Source organism: Heteronotia binoei, chromosome 16 (genome assembly GCF_032191835.1).
Source record: "Heteronotia binoei isolate CCM8104 ecotype False Entrance Well chromosome 16, APGP_CSIRO_Hbin_v1, whole genome shotgun sequence".
NCBI classification, from domain to species: domain Eukaryota; kingdom Metazoa; phylum Chordata; class Lepidosauria; order Squamata; family Gekkonidae; genus Heteronotia; species Heteronotia binoei.
The window spans coordinates 53569316-53586634 of record NC_083238.1 but is presented as its reverse complement, the minus strand read 5'-3'; the positions used below and the strand labels follow the sequence as shown (position 1 = coordinate 53586634).

The window sequence follows — 17319 nt, the reverse complement described above, 5'->3', positions numbered from 1 at the left end:
GCACTACGGAGAATACAGCCAGGGCCGGCCCTGCCACTGGGCACTCCCCATGTGACTTGGTGATGTTATCAGCAGTGTTCTCTCTTGAGTTGTGCTAGCGTGAGCTATCTCACAGCTTTTTAGCCTCCGGCTCACACATTTTTGTCTTAGCTCAGGAAGGATGACCCCAGAGCACACTCATTGATGCCAGCAGCTCACAACTTGAATGCCAGAGGCTCGCAAAGTAGAATTTTTGCTCACAAGACTCTGCAGCTTAGAGGGAACATTGGTTATCATTATCTGTGCAGGGGGGGGGGTCCCTTTTCCTTGGCCCATTACTCTAAAGCAGGGGTCTCCAACCCTTGGGCCGTGGACCAGTGGCCTGTTAGCAACCAGGCCGTGAGTTGTATCATTATTTCATTATATATTACCATGTAGTAATAATAAGAATAAGATGACCCTGGACTGATATCCTGCCCTCCACTCTGAATTTCATAGTCTCAAAGAGGCTCACAATCTCCTTGATCTTCCTCCCCCACAACAGATACCCTGCGGGGTGGGCGGGGCGGAGAGAGAGTTCTCCCCAGATGCTCCCCTTTCGAGGACAACTCCTGCGAGAGTTATGGCTGACCCAAGGCTGTCCCAGCAGCTGCAAGTGGAGGAGTGGGGAATCAAACCCGGTTCTCCCGGATAAGAATCCACACACTTAACCTCCACACCAAACTATTAGAAATAAAGCGCACAGTTATATCATCCCGGAACTATTGCCGCCGCCATCCCGCCCCAGTCCGTGGGAAAATTATCTTCCACAAAACCGGTCCCTGGTGCCAAAAAGGTTGAGAACCACTGCTGTAAAGAACACTTCTAGCATCTCTTCCCCTCTGTGGCTTCTAGGGGAAAACAGAGACATCTCAGCCAACTATAGTTTGCTCCCCATTTTTTTTTTTTTTGGTTTTCTTTTCTTTAATGCAGAAGACTTTTCCCTGAACAAGAGCTGGGAGAAACAGGAGGGGGGGGGGCGCCTTTCCTGTGAAACACACACACACACAACTGTGCATATGTCAAAATTGAAGCCCAATTCTGATTCGGTTGTTTCCCATCCGTCAGGCTATTCCTTGCCTGGGACTGGAGGATTTGGAGCTTGAAGGGAGCTGTAAAGGAGGCAGGCAAAAAAAGCAGCGGAGACGGCATTCTTCCTATTTAAAGCTGCATCACTTGGAGGAGGAGGGAAGGGACGGGGGGAAAAAAAAAGACGCATCGCCGGACTGTGCAACAGTCCAGCGCTGCAAAGGGAAGAGCCAGAGCGCGCCTTGGAGAACTTTGGCAGAGTTTTTTTTTTTTTTTTTGTCCCAAGCCCAGCGGAGAGAGGGAGGCGAAAGGAGAAGACCCTTCATGGTGCTCGGATAAACTTTCCCCTGTCTTTTTTGGTTCTTTTTTTTCCTTGGGTGCATTTCCCCCCCTTGGTCTAAAGAGGAGAGGCATGCATCTCTGACCCCACGATGGCCACCTGGACCCAAAGGAGAACGCTTGTCTTGCTTCTGGCTTTCCTAGGACGCTGGGGGACGTTAGGGGCGCAAGAAGAGGATGAGTTCGAGGGGGGTGAGTTGGATTCTTTGGGGAGGGCCTCTTGCAATCTTTTCCTCGCCCGCCTTGAGTGGTGTGGGTCTGGGAAGGTGTGGGGAGGATGATGATGGCATGCTTGTTTCAATGGCTACGAAATGGCTATGGGTCTGGGCGGAGGGGGAAGGAAGAGGCTTCGGAAAGGGAGCAGAGGGGGAGAAAAGACCCAGGAACGAACTGGAGCTGTCTGATGGCTTTCTGCGCATTGTTCTGCAAATGCAAAAGAGCAGGGTGGAGAAAGGGGGCTTTCATGTGGGGCCTTGACCCAATCAGCCCCCTTGCTTTGGCATGAATTGCAGGGGCTGAGTGGAAAAAGTTTGGAACAAAAGAAAGTGCTTGGGATTGATGAAGGGTTGGGGGGGACGGGGGAGCTGAAATGCAATCTTTGGAGCTGAAGTCCGGCCTGGGCGTCCTGAAACAGAGAGAGAGAGAGAAAAGAGAAAGAAGTAAACACAAGAGCTTGGAAGGGAAGGGTGGAGTCCTTCAACACTGCCTGGACTGAGGACATGCGTTGGGAGTGTGTTCTTGAGGGGGAGATTGCATTGGAGCTGACTTCGCTGTCCTTCCCTTCTCTTCCTTCCCTGGTGACTTGGGTTGATGGAATCCAGATTTCTCCCTCTGGCATTCCGAGTTTTTTTCCTTCCCTTTTCCACCCTCCTGCCTCTTATCTGGGCTCAGTGGCACACAAGGGCAGGAAGTCCCAAGCTGTCTTCGTGGCAATGTCAAGGAGATCCCCTTAGCCGGCATGTTGACTGCCCACTGATAGCCATTTAAATCCAGGAAAGGGGAGGGGGGAGCTGAGGGGGGGGGGGGGTTAACACCCAGCCAGGATCCAGATGCCTTCATTTGTTCTGGCCAGGCTGAAAGCCAAATGCGGCAGTCGGAGTCTTGGTTATGTGGACTGGCTTTTGATTTGAAAGCTCGGAGAGGTTGTAAGAGCTGGCGGGGGCGCTTTCACACGCCTTAAGTCATGCACTTTCAATCCACTTTGCAACCGGATCCATTTTCTCATGCCCTGCAGCAAAAGCCGCTTATGCAGTGGAAAGATCGGAGAGGTTGTAAGGCCTGGATCCTGCCCAGAGCGCTTTCACACGCCTTAAATCATGCACTTTCGATCCGCTTTCGATGCACTTTGCCACCGGATTGATTTTCTCACGCCCTGAGGAGAAAGCCACTTATGCAGCCTGGTGTTTGATTGGAAAGATCGGAGAGGTTGTAAGGGCTGGGTCCCGCCCAGGGCGCTTTCACACGTCTTAAGTAATGCACTTTTGATCGACTTTCAGCGCACTTTGCAATCAGATCGGTTTTCTTGTGCGCTGCAGTAAAATCCACTTTGCAAACAGCCGCTGAAGCGGATGGAAATTTGGGTTGCCCAGAATGTGTTGGAAAATACCTGAAGACTTTGGGGAGTGGATCTGGGAGAGGGCGGGGTTTGGGAAGGGGAGGAGCCTCTGCGTGGCACAATGCCACAGACTCCACCCTTCAAAGCAGCCATCTTCTCCCCGGGACAGTGTGACAACACTCATAAGGGTGTCAGCAAGCAAATGAAACAGGCAAAACGCACTGCTGAAAAGAGAATTTCAATGGGTCTCTAGAATATTCAGTTTTTATATTTGGTTTTTTATGCATGCTCCCAAAATTTCATGTTTTTGTCATATGAAATTTGACAAAAAATTAAATACAAACATTTGTATACAAAAATGAGATATTATAGGGCAGGGTTGGCCAAGCTGTGTCTCGGGAGCCATACATGGCTCTTTCACACATATTGTGTGGCTCTAGAAGTTAAAAGTTGCTTTCTTTCTACCTCTCGCTCCCTCCCCCCATCCTGTTTGCCTGCTTGCCTTCCTTCCTTCTTGCAGCTCTCAAACATCTGACGTTCATGTCTTGCAGCTCTCAAACATCTGGCGTTTATTCAATGTGGCTCTTGCATTAAGCAAGTTTGGTCGCCCCTGTTATGGGGAATGATTGAAATTATCTTTTCAGGGGTGTGTTTTGCTTCTTCCATTTTCTCCCGGGGAGCTGATCTCTGCCAGCTGGAGATCAGTTGTAAAAGTGGGAGATCTCCAGCCCCCCCCCCTCGTTATAGGGAATGATTGAAATTCTCTTTTCAGGGGTGTGTTTTGCTTCTTCCATTTTCTCCTGGGGAGCTGATCTCTGCCAGCTGCAGATCAGTTGTAAAAGCGGGAGATCTCCAGGTCCCACCTGGAGGCTGGCAACCCTGATTTGAAACTGAATTCTTTAGCCTGTGTGAAAGTGGCAGGGATTGAGCTTGAGTTGGGTGCATATTGTTGCTGCAAGCTGCAGAGAAAGACTTAGCAATGCCATCTGCCCAATGCAAACCGGGTCAAAGGGACCGTAAAGAGTACCAAGAATTTCCCTCACTGTTCCGCTCTTCGTGCAAGGAGACCCACAGAGAGTGTGTGTTTTAAAAATGTCATCTTGAACGCCTGTTTCGCACCAGGCGTGCTTGAGATAGCACAGTTTGGAGGACAGGACCCAAACTGTGGAAACACAATGTCAGTTTATGGAAAGAAGGAAATGGGATTTGGAGCCCAAGACTGCAGCGTGTAAAGTAAATAAAAGGAAGCATGTGGCCAGCACTCTGTCTGAAGGGTTAGGTTAGTACATGTCAGTTATTTGTTTCTGTTAATGGAAACCCTGGGGTGAGCCAGCAATGTTGCAAGGCAGCTTCTAGTGGGACGTGCGCGCAGGAAGATTTCGAGCAGAATGTGAATTCTTTTGTGGCCCAGTTGTGGGTTGTGCGCTTGGTGGTTCTCTCCTGTCTCGAGACGTTTTTCTGAAGTTCTTCTTGCTGCTGGATTTGAAGTGACCACAGGCAATATTCCCTCGAAGCTGCAGAGCCTTGCGAGCAAAAATTCTGCTTTGTGAGCTCCTGGTCTTAAAGTTGTGAGCCGCTGGCCTGGAAGTGTTGAGCTCCTGCATGAAATGAGTGTGCTCTGGGGTCATCCTTCCTGAGCGAAGACAAAAAGGCGTGAGCTGGAAGCTAGAAATCTGTGGGCTGGCTCACACTAACTCAGCTGAGAGGGGACACTGGCTATGGGTGCTGCTGAGGTTCTCAGGGCTGGGTCCAGGTTTTGGGGACCTTGGGCCTGGGACCCCCACTGGTCCACCACCAGGTCTCCCTGAGGCCCTCCTTCCTACCAGCTTGCTGTAGCGGTTAAGAGCGCGGACTTTAATCTGGAGAACTGGGTTTGATTCCCCGCTCCTCTGCATGCAGCCAGACGGGTGACCTTGGGCCAGTCCCAGTTCTCTCAGAGCTGTTCCTCTCCAGACCTGTTCTCTCAGAGCTCTCTCAGCTCCAATTACCTCATTGGGTGTCTGCTGCGGGGAGAGGAAGGGAAGGAGACTGTAAGATGCTCTGAGTCTCCAAGTGAAGGGCGGGGTATAAATCCAATCTCTTCTACCCCCACACCTGCATGTTTCCCACCTGCCTGTAAGTCCTGCAAGCTCCCATGGGTACTGCTGGGACACCCAGCCAGTAGACCCGAATGCCAGGCTGGTTCCAGGTTTCAGAGGTCCACGAGCAGGCTACGATTGCCAGGTCCAATTCAAGAAATATCCGGGAACTTTTGGGGTGGAACCAGGAGGCTTTGGGGATGGAGCCAGGAGACATTAGGGGTGGAGCTAGGAGGCTTTGGGGGTGGAGCCAGGAGACATTGGGAGTGGAGCCAGAAGACATTGGGGGAGCCAGGAGACATCGGGGGTGGAGCCAGGAGACATTGGGGCTGTAGCCAGGAGGCTTTGGGAGTGGAGCCAGAAGACATCAGGGGTGCAGCTAGGAGGCTTTGGGGATGGAGCCAGGAGACATTGGGGGAGCCAGGAGACATCGGGGGTGGAGCCAGGAGACATCGAGGGTGGAGCCAGGAGACATTGGGGGTGGAGCCAGGAGACATCGAGGGTGGAGCCAGGAGACATCGGGGGTGGAGCCAGGAGACATCGGGGAAGCCAGGAGACATTGGGCTGGAGCCCGGAGACATTGGGGATGGAGGCAGAAGACATTGGGGGGTGGAGCCAGGAGCAATGGTGTGACAAGCATAGTTGAACTCCAAAGAGAGTTCTGGCTATAACATTTAAAGGGACTGCACACCTTTTAAATGCCTTCCCTTTCTTGGAAATAATGAGGGATAGGGGCACCTTCTTTGGGGGCTCATAGAATTGGACCCCCTGGTCCAATCCTTTTGAAATGTAGAGGGTGTTTTGAGGAGAGGCACCAGATGCTATGCTGAAACGTTGGTGCCTCTACCTCAAAAAACACCTCGAAGACCCCAGATACCCTTGGATCAATCTCCATTATACGCTATGGGGACCTGTCTCCATATATGGTATAATGGGGTTCCCAGAGGATATTCAACACCCCCTTGCTTTCTGCTAACCCCTCAACTAAATTTTTCTAGCTATGGGTCTGTATCTGTATACATATGCAGTAAATATGCCACAGTATCTTGGTGCCTACGTTTTTCTCTTACTGGTGGTTCCAATCATCTGTATGATAGGCTCGAATAACAAGACGGTCTTTATCCCAACAGTTGCTCAGATCTTAGCGAGGGGCTGGGGCTCCGTGGCAGAGCATCTGCTTGGCATGCAGAAGGTCCCAGGTTCAATCCCCGGCATTTCTGCTTCAAGAATCTGGTTGTAGGCGATGTGGAAGATCTCTCTCTGTCTGGGACCCTGGAGATCCCCTACCTGTCTGCAGGGGTGGAATTCTAGTATGCTTTGCATATTAGGCCACACACCCCCGGATGTAGCCTATCCTCCTGGAGCTTCCAGTAGGCCCTTAAGAAGAGCCCTGTAAGCTCTCGGAGGATTGGCTACATCAGGGGTGTGTGGCCTCATATGCAAAGCAGCTCCTGCTAGAATTCCACCCCTGCCTGTCTGAGAAGGCAATGCTGACTTAGATGGGCCAAGGGTTTGTTTCAGAGTAAGGCAGCGTAACGTGTGCGTGTGACTAACCTCTACCCTACCTTGGAACTTCAGGAACCTCAACATCTACCCTTTTCATTTCAATAAATAATACATACCCCAGTTATTTGCTTTTTAATATACACTTTTGACCCTTTTGAGCCATTGGTGTAGTGGTTAAGTCAGCGTACTCTTATCTGGGAGAACCGGGTTTGATTCCCCACTCCTCCACTTGCGACTGCTGGAATGGCCTTGGGTCAGCCATAGCTCTGGCAGAGTTGTTCTTGAAAGGGCAGCTTCTGGGAGAGCTCTCTCAGCCCCACTTACCTGAGAAGGTGGGGGTTTTTTTTTTGGGGGGGGGGGAAGGTAAATGAGATTGTGACCTCTCTGAGATTCAGAGTATAGGGCAGGATATAAATCCACTTTCTTCTTCTTCATTTCTATTTATTTCATTTATATTCCAGCTTTCTGCTCGGTGAGAGGCCCAAATTGGCCTCTGTTATTCCCATCTCCTCTATTTTATCCACACAATAGCCCTGCGGGATAGGCTACTTTATTTTAATTACAAAAAATGTATCCTTTCCCTCCTCCTAAGGGCCATTCCAAGGTGGCTAACAAATTAAAAACATACATAATAAAATCCCATTGAAAAACCATTAAAACCAACAAAATCAAATTGTCAGAACAATTAAAGCCAGAGCTAAAATACATACAAACACATAAAAGCAATAACCAAAGGCAGGCAGGAAAGCTAGAGTTGCCAACTTCCAGGTGGTACCTGTAGATCTCTAAATATGACTACTGGTCTCCTGGTTACCAAGATCAGTTCCCCTGGACAAAATGGCTGCTGTGGAGGGTGGAACTTATGGCATTATATCCAGCTGAGGCCCCTCTCCTTCCCCCAAATCCATTCCTCAGGCTCCACCCCTCAAATCTCCAAGTACTTCCCAACCCAAAGGTGGCAACCTTACGCTAGCCTGAGAGCGTATATTTGGCCCAAGGCCACTGAGCAGCCTTCCCTGGCAGACAGGAGGTTTGAACATTGCCCACACCATGTGTGTGTCAACAAGAGTCCTGAGCTAGGGTTGCCAGCCTCCAGGTGGGGCCTGGAGATCTCCCGCTTTCACAACTGATCTCCAGCTGGCAGAGATCAGCTCCCCTGGAGAAAATGGCTGCTTGGAAGGGTGAAGTCTATGGCATTGTACCCTGCTGAGGCCCCTCCCCTCCCAAACCCCGCCCTGTCCTGGATCCACCTCCAAAAAAGAATCTTCAGGTGTTTTCTAACCCTTATATTGACAATAGTGTAGTGCATATTAGTTTTGTGATATGTGATAACCCAGGCTGCTTTGTTTGGCAAGTAAAACTGGTAGCTACTAAACTGTAACCAATGTTCCCTCCAAGCTACAGAGTCTTTTGAGCAAAAATTCTACTTTGTGAGTGACTAGCATTAAAGTTGTGAGCTTCTGGCAGACCTTGGATTCAGCAGGAGCTCACAGGAGCGCAGCTCCTGAACCTTTTTGAGGGTTCCCCCTCCTCCTCCCCACCTACCTTGTCCATTGAATAGTAGGTGCAGCTGCATGGCAATCCCTGGATTAGGAGAGCGGGCAGCCAGACAGACACCAGGGGCTTTGCCACACCCCCAGCAGCCCTCATTAACCCCTGGAGAAGCCCACGCCACCCTTTCTCCACTTCTGATGTGATTTTGGGCAGCGGGGGTCTTGCTGGCCTTTTGACTGGGAGGGGGCGATTCAAGAGAACCCCAGGTGAGCAAGGCCTGCTTGGGCTGGTTGGATCTCTAGCCAGCCCAGGTGTCACGTTCTGAGGGTGATGGCAGGCAGGAGTCCAAAGCCAAGGTCAAAGCCCAGGAAGTCAAGCAGGAGCCAAGTCACCAATGCAGAATCACAAACCGGAATCAGAAGTCACCAAGCAGGCCTCGCTCGCCTGGGGCTCTCCTTTCTTGCATCAGATTGCTTTTGGCTGGTGGGCGTAGCATATGCTAATGACTTATGCTAATGAGCTCTGACACCTGTTCCTCTACAAAACGACCCCTGGCTACTGACATTAAAGTTGTGAGCTCCTGCATAAATGAGTGTGCTCTGGGGTCATCCTTCCTGAGCGAAGGCAAAAATGTGTGAGCTTAGCCAGCTTAGAGAGAACACTGACCGTAACCCATGTGACTTCATCTGCCATCCAGTTCTGAGCCCTGGGATGATTCAATTATCGTTCACCGTCAGGGCTTTTTTGGTAGAAAAAGCCCAGCAGGAACTCATTTGCATATTAGGCCACACCTCCCTGGTGTCACCCTTGCTCTGCACAGGGCTTTTTGCAGAAGCCCAGCAGAAATTAATTTGCATAGTAGGTCACGCCCTCTAACACCAAGCCAGCCAGAACTGCGTTCCTGTGTGTTCCTGCTTTAAAAAAAAGAAAAAGCCCTGTTCATCCTGTCTCTCCACTTTGAGACTGGACCATTTCATGCAGCCTCCAGGTGGGACCTGGGGATCCCCCGGAATTACAGCTCATCTCCAAACTACTGAGATCAGTCCCGTTGGAGAAAATGGTCGCTTTGGAAGGTGGATTCTGTAGCATTGTACCCCTGCTGCGGTCTCTGTCCCCCCCTCCCCCGCTCCATTCCTCCACAAACTTCCCAGCCTGGAGGCAACAGCAGGAGGGCTTCTAGTGTTCTGGCCCCACTGGTGGACCTCCTGATGGCACCTGGGTTTTTGGCCACTGTGTGACACAGAGTGTTGGACTGGAGGGGCCATTGGCCTGATCCAGCATGTCTCCTCTTTATGTTCATATGGTTGGGGCAGTGATACTCTGTATTCTTGGTGTTTGGGGGGCGAGACTGGGAGGGCTTCTGGAGTTCTGGCCCCACTGGTGGACCTCCTGATGGCACCTGGGGGTTTTGGCCACTGTGTGACACAGAGTGTTGGACTTAATGGGTTACAGGCCTGATCCAACATGGCGTCTCTTGTGTTCTTAACCGAGATCTGGCAACCGTGTCCCACCATCCCCTGCCAGTGGCTGAGGGGAACCTTTGGCAACCCTACTGCTAGCTGGGTTCACTGTTATGTTATGACATAGTCAAACAGTGGGGTAGCTCTTAGATGGCTGGATTAGGAGCAAAGAGACCCAGGTTCAAAACCCTGGTTGCCATGAAACCTAACTGAGTAGGCTTGGGCCAGCCGTTTTCTCTTGGCCTCACCCACCTTACAGAATTAAATGGATGAGGGAAGATCCTTGTACACAGAGTTTTTAAAAAGAAAAGGCCCAGCAGGAACTCATTTGCATATCAGGCCACACACCCCTGACATCAACATTATTTCACATGGGGCTTTTTTGTAGAAAAGCCCAGCGGGAACATATTTGCATATTAGGCCACACCCCCTGATAACAAGATAGCCAGAATTGCGTTCCTGTGCATTCTTGCTTTAATTTTTTTTTAAACTTGTTTGTGCACCACCCAAGCTCCATGGAGGAAAAGCTGGATAAAAATTCACTAAAATTAAAAAAGGTAACTCTGGAGCTTGGAGCCCAGATAAATTGGGACTTTTCCTATAGTGCAGCCAGGTATGGACTCCCTACTATAGAGAGAATACAGAAATAACACTGGAAAAGTTGGCAAGTTGCTGCGCTAGATGATGACTTCCACTAATGACTTCCAGACTCGACAAAGAGAAGAGGGAGTTGGAAAAAGAAGCCATTCCTGCTTTCTCGAACAATAACTCTTCTGTCGGATCTATTTCCCATGGAAAATCATGATATAACTAGGAACGTATTTTTAAATGTGTAAGAGACAAATGTGGACAAATGGCTGGTTAGATTAACCCCACAATTAACTATATAATATATCCTAGTCTCATATTCATGTCCTATACCCTGGCCAGAAGAAGGCGGTTTATAAGTAGGGATGGGCATGGGCCAGGAAAACTGACGTTCGTGAAGGTTTCCTTCCTTCCTTCCTTCCTTCCTTCCTTCCTTCCTTCCTTCCTTCCTTCCTTCCTTCCTTCCTTCCTTCCTTCCTTCCTTCCTTCCTTCCTTCCTTCCTTCCTTCCGTCCGTCTTGCAGCTCTCAGACTTCTGACTTTCATGACTTGTGGCTCTCAGACATCTGATGTTTATTCTATGGGGCTCTTACATTAAACAAGTTTGGCCACCCCTGGTCTAGGAAAGGAAAGGTCCCCTGTGCAAGCACCAGTCGTTTCCGACTCTGGGGTGACGTTTTCACGGCAGACTTTTTACGGGGTGGTTTGCCATTGCCTTCCCCAGTCATCTACACTTTCCCCTCAGCAAGCTGGGTCCTCAATTTACCGACCTCGGAAGGATGGAAGGCTGAGTCAACCTCGAGCCGGCTACCTGAAAACCCAGCTTCTGCCAGGATCGAACTCAGGTCATGAGCAGAGCTTAGGACTGCAGTACTGCAGCTTTAACACTTTAACGTGAATCAGTCTATCCAGTGAAGCCTGTGATTCACTGAATCCATGTTCTTATTAGCCACGAATGCTCTGAGAAGCAGGTCAAGAAACAGAAGCTGATTCATCACTGCCTAGCTTGTGGTGCTCTGCCTTCCGCCTCTTCACTCAAGTGTCTGATAGGACTCATTAGGGGAGGGACGGTGGCTCAGTGGTAGAGCATCTGCTTGGTTAGCAGAAGGTTCCAGGTTCAATCCCTGGCATCTCCAACTCAAAAGGGTCCAGGCAGTAGGTGATGGAGATGGAGGGACAGTAGCTCAGTGGTAGAGCATCTGCTTGGTAAACAGAAGGTTCCAGGTTCAATCCTCGGCATCTCCATCTAAAAAGGGTCCAGGCAAGTAGGGGTGAAAAACCTCAGCTCAAGATCCTTCCTTCCTGTCTTGCAGCTCTCAAACATCTGCCAGTCTGAGTAGACAACTGACTTTAGGGAGGGACGGTGGCTCAGTGGTAGAGCATCTGCTTGGTAAGCAGAAGGTCCCAGGTTCAATCCCCGGCATCTCCAACTAAAAAGGGGTCCAGGCAAGTAGGCGTGAAAAACCTCAGCTTGAGACCCTGGAGAGCCGCTGCCAGTCTGAGTAGACAATACTGACTTTGATGGACCGAGGGTCTGATTCAGTAGAAGGCAGCTTCATATGTTCATTCTCCAGGCATTTCAGTGGACGGAGAAGCTGGTTCCAGCTAGCCGTGTATCTCTTGGTGCCCTGGAAAGACTTTTTAAACCCTCACCTAGCATGGGAGCATCTCTTAAGAGTCTGTCTCCCCCTCAGCTTATTGATGTTGACGAGACAACTTCACTTCAAGCCTTCGTTTAAGTGCCCTCTCTAAATATTGCTTCTTTTGCCATCGAGTCAAGCAGGCTTCTTGCAGGTTCAGCCCCAAATATTTCTTGAATTGGACTTGGCAACCTTAGCATAACGGCTTTGGTAGTCTCCCATCCAAATATTAATCAGGGTTGCCCCTGCTTAGCTTCCAAAATCTGATGAGATTGGACTAGCCTGGGCTATTCTGCTTTAATTCCTTCTGTCAGGGCTTTTTTGTAGCAGGAACACGCAGGAGTGCAGTTCCGGCTGGCTTGGTGTCGGGGCTTTTTCTACCCCCCCAAAAAGCCCCGTGTGAAACAATGGTGACGTCAGGGGGTGTGGCCTAATATGAAAATGAGTCCCTGCTGGGCTTTTTCTACAAAAAAGGCCCCGCCTTCCGTTTGAGAATCTGTAGACAGTAGTTATTTGAAGAGGAAAGGTAGCTGTTTTGCTTTATTTTCACTAGAGGTGCATTTAATGCTTTTTGTCACGGTGCTGTGATAACAGGGAAGAGAACTTGTTTCATTTTGACACCAGAACTAAAGGTACTGCGAAGGCAGTTCCTTTCAGAAACAGTTAGGACTAGGAGGGGGGGGGGGAAGGGGAGCACTAGGATAATAGCCAGTGTCTCCTCTAAGCTGAGTTAGCGTGAGCCAGCTCACAGAGTTTTAGTCTCCAACTCACAGATTTTTGTCTTCGCTCAGGAAGGATGACCCTAGAACACAATAATTTATGCAGCAGCTCACAACTTTAATCCCAGTAGTCAGGGCTTGTTTTGTAGCAGGAACTTTGCATATTAGGCTACACCCCCCCCCCCCCCCCGATGTAGCCAGTCCTCCAAGAGCTTACATGGCTCTTCATACAGGGCCTACGGTAAGCTCCTGGAGGATTGGCTGCATCAGGGGTGTGTGGCCTAATATGCAAAGGAGCTCCTGCTACAAACAAAAGCCCTGCCAGTAGTTCAAAAGTAGAATTTTTGCTCACAAGACTCCGCAGCTTAGAGGGAACATTGGTAGTAGCTGCACGTTATGCTTGCATTTCTGAATCAGAACAGTTGCTGTTTACGGGTTTATAATCACAATTTCGGATTCTTCCCATAATGCAGTTATTGACCCCATTCAGGCTGCTGCGTAAGAGCCTGCTCACAGAGATCGGTTGCTTGAGATCTCACATATATAGAGCTGGGCGCAGAAGAGTTCCCTTATACATCCCATAAGAGAAGCCATGTTGGATCAGGTCAGTGGCCCATTCAGTCCAACACTCTGTGTCACACAATGACCAAAACCCAGGGGCCACCAGGAGGTCTACCAATGGGGCCAGAATTCCAGAAGCCGTCCCACTGTTGCCCACCCAAGCACCAAAATAGAGAATAGCACTGCCTCATACATAAGAAACCATGTTGGATCAGACCAATGGACCACCCAGCCCAACACTCCAGGTCACATAGTGGCCAAAGCCCAGGTGCCATCAGGAGGTCCACCAGTAGAACCAGAACTCCAGAAGCTCTGCCACTCTTGCCCCACCCCCCCAGCATCGAGAAGACAGCATCACTGCCCCAGACATAAGAACATAAGAGAAGTCATGTTGGATCAGGCCAATGGCCCATCCAATCCAACAGTCTGTGTCACACAATGGCCAAAAAACCCAGGTGCCATCACGAGGTCCACCATTGGGGCCAGGACACGAAGTCCTCCCACTGTTGCCCCCAAACACCAAGGATACAGAGCATCTCTGCCTGAGACATAAGAGCATAAGAGAAGGCATGTTGGATCAGCTAATGGCCCATCCAGTCCAGCACACAGTAGCTAAAATCCAAATGCCATCAGAAGGTCCACCAGCAGGACCAGACCTCCAGAAGCCCCCCCCCCACTCTTGCCTCCCCAGCACCAAGAATAAATACAAAACATTACTGCCCCAGATAGAATAAGCACAGATGGGCCGATCACATTGCAATTCAGTTATTCCTTTTAAAATCTGTTGAGTTGTGCAGTGCCATTCATGTCTTTATACAAATTCTGCTTTCATGTATATTCTCTCTCTCTCTCTCTCTCTCTCTCTCTCTCTCTCGGCTTGGCTTCGCGAACGAAGATTTAAGAAGGGTGCAATAGTCCACGTTTGCTGCAGGCTCGCTGGTGGCTGACAAGACCAATGTGGGACAGGCAGGTCCAGCCACAGCGGCTGCAGGGAAAAGTCTGATTTAGGGTTGGTCCTGTAGCAGTGCGATTCTTCCTCAATCTCCTTTTGTCCTCAAGACCAGCTATGCGTGCGTTCTCAAAGGAAGAGACAGCCTGGTGGATGGTGTGCCTCCATGCTTTGCGATCTGAGGCTAGGTCAGACCACTGGTGATGGTTGATGTGACAGGTGCTAAGAGATTTCTTCAAGGAGTCCTTGTACCTCTTCTTTGGTGCCCCTCTATTTCGATGGCCGGTGGAGAGTTCGCCATACAGGGCAATCTTGGGAAGGCGGTGGTTTTCCATCCTAGAAATATGCCCTGCCCAGCGCAGCTGCGTCTTCAACAGCAGTGCCTCGATGCTGGTAACCTCTGCCCGCTTGAGGACTTCAGTGTTGGTCACAAAGTCACTCCAGTGGATGTTGAGGATGGTGCGAAGGCAGCGCTGATGAAAGCGCTCAAGGAGTCGCAGGTGATGACGGTATAAAACCCACGATTCGGAGCCATAGATGAGGGTTGTCATCACAACCGCTTTGTAAACATTGATCTTTGTGCCTTTTTTCAGATGCTTGTTGCTCCACACTCTTTTGTGCAGTCGGCCAAATGCACGGTTTGCCTTTGCCAGCCTGTTGTCAATCTCCTTGTCGATCTTGGCATCTGAGGAGATGATGCACCCCAGGTAGCTGAACTGCTGGACTGTCTTCAGAACTGATTCACCCACAGTGATGCAGGGAGGGTGATAATCTTCCTGGGGTGCAGGCTGGTGGAGAACTTCTGTCTTCTTCAGACTAACTTCTAGGCCGAATAGCTTGGCAGCCTCTGCAAAGCAGGACGTCATATGCTGCAGAGCTGATACCGAGTGGGAGACGAGTGCAGCATCATCAGCAAACAGTAGCTCTCGGATGAGTTTTTCCATTGTCTTGGAGTGTGCCTTTAGTCGCCTCAGGTTGAACAGGCTGCCATCGGTGCGATAGCGGATGTAGACACCATCGTCCTCATCTAGATCTTCTGCGGCTCTTTGAAGCATCATGCTAAAGAAGATCGTAAAGAGAGTTGGCGCGAGAACGCAGCCTTGCTTTACACCTGTGCCTATTGGGAAGGGCTCCGAGAGGTCGTTGCAGTGTCTGACTTGGCCTCGCTGGTCTTCGTGTAGCTGGATGATCATGCTGAGGAACCTTGGGGGACATCCTAAACGTTCCAAGATTTGCCACAGGCCTTTCCTGCTAACGGTATCGAAAGCTTTGGTAAGGTCGACAAAAGTCACATACAGAGCCTTGTTCTGTTCCCTGCATTTCTCTTGGAGCTGCCTGAGAACAAATACCATGTCGGTGGTGCTCCTGTTAGCTCTGAAGCCGCACTGGCTCTCTGGGAGGAGTTCTTCTGCAATGGTGGGCACCAGTCTGTTCAGGAGTATTCTGGCAAGGATTTTGCCTGCGATGGAGAGCAGGGTTATCCCCCGGTAGTTGGAGCAGTCTGACTTTTCCCCTTTGTTCTTGTATAGGGTGATGATGATTGCATCGCGAAAGTCCTGTGGTAATTTGCCTTGTTCCCAGCAGGTGACAAGTACTTTGTGAAGTGAGCTATGTAGTACTGTGCCCCCATGCTTCCAGATCTCTGGTGGAATTCCATCAACTCCTGCTGCCTTGCCACTTTTCAGTTGCTTGATGGCTTTAACAGTCTCTTCTAGTGTGGGGATCTCATCCAACTCTGTTTTCACCGGTTGAAGTGGGGTGAGGTGGATTGCTGAATCTTGAACTACGCGGTTGGCACTGAAGAGAACCTGAAAATACTCCGACCACCGGTTCAATATGGATGCCTTGTCTGTGAGGAGCACTTGGCCGTCTGCACTATGCAAGGGACTCTGAGCCTGATATGATGGACCATATACTGCCTTCAGGGCTTCGTAGAACCCTCTTAAATCACCAGTGTCTGCACACAGCTGGGTTCTCTCTGCAAGCTTGGTCCACCACTCGTTCTGAATGTCTCGAAGCTTGCGCTGGAGGTTGCTACATGCAGCGCGAAAGGTTGCTTTTTTCCCAGGACAGGAGGGCTGAGCAAGATGTGCTTGGTAGGCAGATCTCTTTTTTTGCCAGTAATTCTTGGATCTCTTGATTGTTCTCATCAAACCAGTCCTTGTTCTTCCTTGTGGAGAACCCGAGGACTTCTTCAGAGATCTGCAGGATGGTAGTTTTTAGGTGTTCCCAGAGTGCTTCTGGAGAAGGGTCTGTGGGGCAACTGAGGTCCTCAATTCTTGACTGGAGTTTTGCCTGGAAGGCAGCTTTAACTTCGGCTGACTGGAGGCTGCCAACCTGAAACTTCCTCCGAGGGATACCTCCTCTCCTGGGTGTGGGTTTAAAGTGAAGACGGAGATTGCAGCGTACAAGACGATGATCCATATGACATTCTGCGCTGGGCATTACTCGGGTGTGTAAGACATCTCGAAGGTCTCTCTGGCGCACCAGAATGTAGTCGATAAGGTGCCAATGCTTGGACCGTGGGTGCATCCAGGTTGTCTTCAGACTGTTCTTCTGCTGGAAGATAGTGTTGGTGATGGTGAGCTGGTGCTCCATGCAGAATTCTAGCAGGAGGCGCCCGTTGTCATTGCAGTTGCCAATGCCGTGTTTGCCAAGTACTCCTTTCCAGGCTTCCGAGTCTTTACCTACTCTGGCATTGAAGTCGCCAAGGATGATCACCTTGTCCTCTGTAGGGGTCTTCCGTACGAGGTTGCGTAGATCAGCATAGAACTTGTTCTTTTCTGCAGGATCTGCTTGAAGGGTTGGGGCATACACACTGAAGAGTGTTGCATGCTGCTTGTTTTGAAGTGGGAGGCGCATGGACATGATGCGATCTGAGTGACCTGTTGGCAGGTTTTCGAGTTTGGAGGCAATGGAGTTCCTGACCATGAAGCCAATGCCAGAAAGGCGGCTCTCAGCCTTTGACTTACCCGACCAGTAGAGGGTATAGCCAGCACCGTGTTCTTGAAGACTACCTTCCTCAGGGAAACGGACCTCACTGAGAGCTGCTATGTCGATATTCAACCTGAGAAGTTCGTGGGCAACTAGAGCAGAGCGTCGTTCAGGGCGACCACTGCCTACTGTGTCAAGCATGGTTCTGATGTTCCAACACGCAAGCTTTAGTCTTTGCACACTTTGTGAGGCAGGTGCATGCCTTTTCTTTGTTGTTATTTTTCGACCGCAAGTAAGGATGCCCGTTGACCGCGGCTAGCCAACTGGGGTGGGGGAGACGAGCTTTGTTTAGGCCACCTTTTCTAGGCCCCTCTCCGTGTGGAGCAAGCAGTGCTGTCCCTAGATAAGGCTGCTTGGTCGTTCAGGGTGCTGCCGAAAGATGCTTTCGTC

The 17319-nt window shown here is 50.2% G+C and overlaps 1 protein-coding gene across 1 annotated transcript in view; it reads left to right on the top strand.

Annotated features, from left to right (window-relative positions):
* Window positions 1-1478: 1478 nt before the first annotated feature.
* Window positions 1479-17319, top strand: part of COL5A2 (collagen type V alpha 2 chain) — a 226237-nt gene continuing 210396 nt past the window's right edge. The window contains exon 1 of the mRNA XM_060257242.1: window positions 1479-1578. Within this exon, the coding sequence (XP_060113225.1) occupies window positions 1479-1578 (100 nt within the window). The remainder of the gene's footprint in view (window positions 1579-17319) is intronic.